Source organism: Rhipicephalus sanguineus, chromosome 4 (genome assembly GCF_013339695.2).
Source record: "Rhipicephalus sanguineus isolate Rsan-2018 chromosome 4, BIME_Rsan_1.4, whole genome shotgun sequence".
Classification (NCBI taxonomy): Eukaryota; Metazoa; Arthropoda; class Arachnida; order Ixodida; family Ixodidae; genus Rhipicephalus; species Rhipicephalus sanguineus.
Genome location: NC_051179.1, coordinates 156840 through 164976, shown reverse-complemented (window position 1 = coordinate 164976; position 8137 = coordinate 156840). Strand labels below are relative to the sequence as shown.

General features: G+C 46.1%; 1 protein-coding gene across 1 annotated transcript; it reads right to left on the bottom strand.

The window, feature by feature from the left end:
* Positions 1-2737: 2737 nt before the first annotated feature.
* LOC119389279 (cuticle protein-like) lies at positions 2738-6700 on the bottom strand. Its single transcript, XM_049415044.1, has 4 exons — positions 6677-6700; positions 3759-4159; positions 2899-3710; positions 2738-2810 (listed from the first exon to the last, which is right to left on the bottom strand). Coding segments are annotated over exons 1-4 (1239 nt in total). The 3' UTR covers positions 2738-2808.
* Between the last annotated feature and the right edge of the window lie 1437 nt (positions 6701-8137).

Here is an 8137-nt window from a genome sequence, read left to right as displayed (position 1 = left end):
TCGCACGATGACTATCAAAAAGCAGGTAATCCATTGGCTCATGCACGGAATACAAGACATCGCGGCACAAGAGAGTGGTCCTCTTGACATTATGCCCGTCTGTCTCGGCGCCACAGTATAACTGAGCCGTTGCCGAAGAGGTCGGAGAAAGCTCCATAGTAAATGCGCACCCTCATTATCTCAAGAAATGTCGCGACGATATGGCGGCGGCCGCTTGATTCATCGGGAAATGCCGACGAAGCGAGATACGCTCCGCATAGACACCACGTTGACGCAGAAACTTCACCCAGGGAACGATTCAAGGTAGCTCCCGCGCTACCTTTACTATCTCAGTAAAACTCTAGACATTTCCTCCAGTCGAGGTGCGTTTCGAGTGAAGGGTGATTTGTGAATTGGAAAATAGCCCGCAAGGAGCGTTTCGAGTGAAGGGTCGAGTCGAGGAGCGCTTGTGGGTACGGGGGTTAGAAATGGGAACCAATAAATTGTCTGTGGCAGGTGAAACCACGGCTCGTGTTCCCTGCTGGCGTCGATTCTGACCACTAAAAGAAATCATGGTTTGGGTCTAGTTTACACGTATTTCTGAGGCTAAAATTACAGCTATTTGGATTACAGCTTAAGCTATTTAAAGAACGCCGTTTTCACCCACCTCGTTATATACCGCCAGGGACGGATCATTGCTTTGAGGTGGGCCTACCATTTTGTCAAACAAAACTGTGCAATGTCTCCGTATTTCTAGAACAAGCACCGCCTGGAACCACCTTCCCACCTGCATTGCCAGCATAACGTGAAATTGCTGTCGTGAATAACGTGAAAATTGTGAAATCCTGTCGACTACTGAAAATCGTGAAATTCTGTCGTGTATTGAAAAATTCGGCAGATCCCACACCTTATAGGAATTGGTTTCATGCGAAGCAGTGGGCGAGTAATTGTCTATGATGCAAATTTTTGGCTTTGAGCCAAGCGTTACGAGTTGTATGGACGTGTTTTTGTAAGTGTAGTGTGCACATTGTGAGCTTACCAGGAACGTCGAATACACTGGCGTTTAAAGGGTAACTTATGGTCTTTCATAACGTCAGCACTCACGTTAGAGCGCAGACATGAGTATTATCTTAACGAAGTGCACTTTACGTTGCAATGATGTGAATATCATATGAATATAGAGAAAGGAAGATAGCATAGCATATCCATGCTGTAGTGTATTATAGCAAGGGGGTCGAAAAGGGAAGTGAGGGTGAGAAGGAGAGAAAGAGAATAAAAAAGAAACAGAGAAAGAAATGTACAGAGAGAGAGTGATACAAGTAGAAATAAAGAAAAAGAAAGAAAAAGTAAATAGCACAGCCATGCATGGTATAGTATAGCAAGGGGGTGAGAAAGGGAAAAGAGACAGAGAGAGAAAGAATGAAAGAGAAATACAGCATAGTATAGCCATGCATATTGCAAGGAAAGTGAGAGTGAGGAGGATTTAAAGGAGTAGGGGAAGCCGCTATCTTCGCTGTTCCCTCACTCTTCGCACTACTACTACGTAGCTGCCCGAATGTTTTGATTGTCGCCACAAGGCTGGTACTTCAAGTCCTTTTAAGATAAGTCACGCGAGACTCGTGAACAGAATCTCACTTTTGCGACAGCTCAACAAACTTTGAGATTTTGCACGAAATCGTTGCTAAATTCAACAATTTATGCGCTAATCTCAGCATATATGACTTTGAAGAGTTCTTGGTGTACTCATTTAGATTTCCACCAAGACGCTCTTCCATTCAGTCACCTAAATAAAGGCGTCGCAGTTGTTTTCACACACGCGGGACTACTTCTGGCGACATTTGCTGCCCTTGGCTCACGATGGCTTCTTTTGGCTAGCATTTGGAAATTCTTGGCTATTTTTATATTTAGACCTCGCCACCCCGCAGTCTCTCTGTCCGTTTCTGTCGGTTTCTTTCTTTCTCTCTTCCTTTCTAGCCTTTCTCTTCCGTATATCGATTATGTGCTTCTCTTTCCATTTCTTCACAAGACACACACATAGAATAAACGTGTACAATGCACATCCACCGTATCGATCTCAATGGGTATGCTTGCCACAGGCCTTATAATCCGCTAAATTACTAAGCTATACAGAATAATGTGCTGTAAATATCCTCAATTCACGATTGTTCCTTTCCAAGGGCAAACTCTCTCTGTTTGTAGTTTATCTTATATATATATATATATATATATATATATATATATATATATATATATGCGAGGATGAAGTTCAATGGATCCGGTGGGAAATGCAGTCGAGAAAGGAAGACAAAACGTACGAAACAAGCTTTACTAACGTTTCGGCAGGAGGGCCTGCCTTCGTCAGACGAAGGCAGGCCCTCCTGCCGAAAAGCTTGTTTCGTACGTTTTGTCTTCCTTTCTCGACTATATATATATATATGTATGTATATATATATATATAATATATATATATATATATATATATATATATATATATATCTATATATATATAAAACCAGCCTCACCCCTTAAGCATGTCTGTCGTTGTGTTATCTTCGTATAATGCCTTAATGCCAGTGAGGTCGCAGTATCAGCAGCTAGCCGCAATTATCTGCTCTGTTAGCTTCGAAATAACAGGGCCTACGAAAGTGGATTTCTTGAACAACACCGACTAAAGCAAAAAAAAAATCACCACTGCCACCACATTCTTTGTATCACAGGGACCATTTATTTGAAAATAATATTTACCAGTGCGCATAACTGAGCGCACTCTTAAACGCTGAAACTTCTTTTAACTTTCGACGTGCCATGTCCGCTGAAGAAAAGAACAATTTCTGCAAAGAGAAAAGAATGCGCATGAGAAGTCAAATTTGGTGCGAATAAGTGATAAATCCAGCATTTCAGCCAATTCAGTGCACTTACACTTCTTTCTGCGGAGGAGGGTGGTGTAGTCGAAGGGAGTGCCGAGACCGTAGCCGTAGTTCAGGCCGTAGACACCAATGCCGTGGCCGAGACCGTAGTGGCCAGCGCCGTAGCCGAGGTTTGCAACACCGTAGCCGTATACTGGAGCCGCTTGGTAGGCAGCGAAGGCTGGGGCAGCGTGGGCGACAGTAGCGACCGCTGGGGCATGATGGAGGGTGGTGGTGGCAACATTTGGGGCAGCGTGAACGGCAGCGACAGCTGGGGCAGCGGCGAAGGTGGCCACTGGGGCAGCGTGGGCGACGGTGGCCACTGGGACAGCGTGGGCGACGGTGGCCACAGCTGGGGCAGCAGCCACGAGTGGGGCAGACTGGAAGACCTTCGTTACAGCTGGGGCGGCGTAGGCGGCGACAGCTGGAGCAGACTGGAAGGTAGCCACGCGGGTCACGGCTGGAGCAGCGGCAACGGTAGCAACAGCTGGAGCGGCAGCCACAACTGGGGCACTCTGGTAAACCTTAGTCACAGCTGGGGCAGCCTGGTAGGTGACGCGGGATACAGCTGGGGCAGCGGCGACAACGGGGGCGGACTGGAAGACCTTAGTCACAGCTGGGGCAGCGAAGGTGGCGACAGATGGAGCAGACTGGTAGGTGACGTGGGACACAGCTGGAGCAGAGGCGGCGACTGGAACAGCCTGGTACACCTTAGTAAGAGCTGGGGCGGCCTGGTAGCTCACACTGGAGACAGCTGGGGCAGCAGCAACGACTGGAGCAGACTGGTAGGTCGTGACACGAGACACGGCTGGAGCAGCATGGTAGGTGGTAGAAACAGCTGGGGCAGCGGCAACAACTGGAGCAGCATGGTAGGTGGTAGAAACAGCTGGGGCAGCGGCAACAACTGGAGCGGACTGGTAGGTGGTCACGCGGGACACGGCTGGGGCAGCTGCAACGGTGGCGACTGGAGCAGCAGCGTAGGAAGCGACAGCCGGAGCTGCGTGGACAGCGGTCACGGCTGGAGCAGCCTGGTAAGTGGAGACGGTACCAGAAACAGCTGGAGCGGCAACAGCATAGCTGGCGGCTGGTCCATAGGCGAGGCCGTGGCCGACACCAAAGCCGGTGAGGCCGGAGTAGCCAATTCCGTGGCTGAGACCGTAGCTGGTGAGGCCAACGCCGCTGCCGAGGCCAAAGCCACCAGCGAGGCTGTGGCCACCGTTGAGGAATCCAGCAAGAGCACTGGAGGCCAGGGCCAGGACGACGCAGACGCGAAACTAGAAGAAATAATTGACATCAATATGGATATTAAAATTCACGTTGATGCCATTCCAACTGTTCTTTTTATGAACAATGTTTTGTTGCAGATGCTTGGTATGCCTGGATCGGTAATAAATGAATCCCCATATTGCCTCTCCGTGTTTTTAGTCTTAAATGTTCTGCGATAATTTCCTACAAGAATGATTGGCAGGAAATTATGGCAGACCATGTAAATTTACCAAAATGATAATTGCCCTCCCCATGTGAGACTTCATGCACTGACCGCATGTGATGGAATAAATGTTCTGTCACTCTGGATAATTTAGAATTTATTGTTTTGTTGTATATTGACGGTGATAATCGCTTATGTTTCAGTAAATGAAATCATAGAAACGAAAATGGGGGAATAATTAGCTACGATCTTTTTTATTTGGGGTTCCTAATACAGGACCTTAAGAAAATTATATAATTTAACGTTGAAATCACTTCATGTAATCAGTATATCTTTTTTTGTATAAATACACGAAGTTTTAAATCTGATAAATTGTACTCGTGTTGGAATTTGTATTAGTGCTTTAAATTCTGCTGAGAGCTCGTGGATTTATAGCCAATGTCGCAGACAAAACAAGTCGTTGACGATTACAGAAACATCGAAGACAGAACGTAGCGCTCCTTGTTGTATATAGATGGTGAGAAGTACGACTTGGGATCCCCATAACGAACTTGCGCCGAGTGAGCGCTGAAATGAATGTGTTATAGTACTTTAAACACCGACTGCAAGCTAATGCTCCGACGACAGTTGGTTACCATGGGTTGTTGCAGTAGTACCGTCGGCAAACCAAGGGCTGCTGAAGTGGCACCGATTTCCACCCATTTTATACCCAATTTGCGAAAGAGTGAAAGCGAAAAAAGAACGGATGCGGTGGTAGAGAGGGAAGGAACGGTACCATATTACGCATTTAACCAGAATTTTTTTCTAATGTCGGGCATATTTAGAGGAGGAGATCCGGTTGAGAGCTCGCATAGCGTTTTATGCACGAAGAATAATGCACTCCGGCGTTTTTTTTCTTGCTGATTCTTCTTTTTGTCTTTGGAGCTGGCTCTCCCGGAGATGAGAGCACTCGTGCTGCTCATGCGAAAGGTGCGAAATCTCTTACTTTTGTCCCGCTTTCTCCTCGCTAACATAAGCAAAAACGATTGAGCAAGACGATCAAGCGAAAAATGATGGCTGGGCACCCAAGAGAGAGGCGTGAGGGAGTCGCAGTGTATAAGGTACTTCTATGGAGACATATATTGATACCATCAATCTTCAGAAAAAAGAAAGCGTGCCGACTGCGTTGCCATTCTGGAAAGATGCCGTTAAATCCTTCTGCTCTGGAATTCACATGCGTGCGTGTCTGTGACAAAAAGAAGTAGCGACGACGTTCTTATAATTAAATTGTGTAATAACGTTCAGTGCTTCGCGGCCTCTGCATTGGGTGTTACGAAACTCTGTAAAAGCGGCAAAAAAAGAAATTTTGACTGTGGGTAACGAGTGCCGAAAGCACTCTTTATTTGGTCAATATATGAGTGCAAGAAGGCTTTTTGAAGAGTGGATTTGCACGCACAGAACACGTACGTTGTCTACACATGTGTCTTTCCTTTAGAAGAGGAGAACTTCGGGCCAGTTGGTGATGCACACTTGGTATGCATCGCAGTCAACTACGCAGTCGACCAGGCAACACGAGCGAAGGGGAATGCGCACTTACGCTTCACATTCCCGTGGTCTTTTTTGTGCGTACATCTGCTACGTGTTTTCACGCGGGTTTTTCACGCCTGGCACAGTTTTTTTGTTGCTGATTACTGAGTGACTTGCGCTCATGTGCTTATTGTCTAGCTGCGGCGATGCTTTGTAATAAATGTTCACAGTTTTTAGTAGCGCTCGTCCCGTCCGTCTCATCTTTCTGTCCCGTGTATTGCGCTTCACATTGCCAAGTATACGTTTCTTGCAGAGTATCTTGTGATGTTCTCTTTTAATTTTAGAATCATGTCACGGAAATGCCCCTGGCAATTGCGTTCCACGTAGAATTATTTTTAAGAGCTTTCGGTATCTGAGTTATTATTGTTCCTTCATTATTTGGTTTGAATGAGCTGTTGTATCTTCATGATCAGTTACGGTGAAACTGGGCCACAAACACAGCACACCACAGCAAACTCTGTAAATAGTCTTAACACGTCGCATTTCGGACCCTGCAGGGTAGGTTTTGTCGCATTATAGAGTACGTATTTGGACCACCTTTAGTAAACGGGAGCATTTTTCTTTTGTTATCGACGGCACATGATTTCTGGGAGGAGCCGGGTAGGTACATTGTATATGACACAATTGTCGCTAAAAAGGCACACAACGCAGGCAAGAAACACGAGGACGACTCATACAAGCGTTTCGTCCCTGCGTTGTGTGTCTTTTTAGCGCCAGTTATATAGAAAGTACCAACTAGGCCACGAACACGTCCTCACGAAGGTTGTTTTTGTTCTTGGATAGTTTTAACTCTCACAATCAGTGTCGGGCGCATCAACATTGCTAATCCAGGGCGCAGCTAACTTTCTTTCCGTCAGGTCAGGTTTAAGTAATAAAGGTATTGCCTGGACTTAGAACAAGGAGAAGAACGAAGGACACAGAACGGACTGTGTTCCCTGCTCGAACATTTTCAGCACAATAATAATAATTGCTGCGGCTACATGTCCGAAAATCACCATATGATTGCGAGGGACGCCGTAGTGAAGGGATTCGGAAACTTCTACCATCTGGTGTTCTTTACCGTGCACCTCTAAGTTCACGGGCCTCAAGCATTTCATCTCCAACAAAACACGGTCGCCGCGTCCGAGATTCGATCCCGCGACCTTCGGGTCAGCAGTCGAGCGCCATAACCACTAGACCACCGTGGCAGGTGTAACATTTTCAGCATTTCACTGTCTTTCTTTCACTGCACTGGAACACTCCCAAAACGCCCCATGAATTCATGCACCAATGTCCGTCTATGTATGTAAACGAAAACAAAGTGGCGCAAGCTTTTTCCTATTTACTTATAGAGATGTTCATTGACGCATGGAGTGATCAAGTGTTTTGGGAGTGTTCTAGTGGCGTTAAAGAAAGCAAAGTTGCTCAAATGAGGAGCAGAACATTCAAGGCTGTAAGGCTGCGTGTACCAGTTAACTCTATCGTTCTAATCTTACGAACACAGACAAGGACAAACAATCTTAGAATAACCGAGAGGTGAGCTGAGCTTTAGAATGACAAACAAGTGCTGATTCGCAGCAGTTTATTCATAGAAAGACAAACTATCGCAGCAAGTACCAACATCGGGCATGCGCTGAACGAGAAAGAAGAGTTATGAAAACGAAGATATGAAGACAAACCTTTCAGACCTACAGCAGTTATTTCCGAGACATGGGTTCCCTACCACACGTCAGTTGCTCCAGTTTTTTGTGGTGCGATCGTTTTTTGCGGTTAGATGGCAGGTCTGATTGAAAGGTTACACAGAGGTAGATACGCGCGAATTTATAGGGATAGTGAAAGTGAAGCCCCTGGCACGATAAAAAAAGGATCGTTTGCAATGTTCGAGATTTTTATGCTTGCATTCGAGCTGTTGTAGTTGCAAATGTTGGCGCACGTTTGAAACACCGAGAGAAATGGTATCCATTATACTGAATGGACTATAACCAAGCCACGTGGTTCCTGAAGAAAGTAAGAGTTCAGGTGGTCTTCGGCGGTGGAGGCGGGGGCAGTCGAAAAACGCAGACGTGGTTCTCGGGTATTTCTAGTGGATCGTATATGCCTGGCGAACTTTGACGAAGCAGAGAGTGGAAGGAAATTTTGTATGTTGGCAATGACTAAGTTATGCAAAACAGAGCGCAAGGAAAATAAAGAAAACAACAATTATTTCAGAACTACACATTTAGGGCCCTTGCGCACGAGACTTGTTCAAAATTTAGAGCAACCCAGGCACCTATAAAAG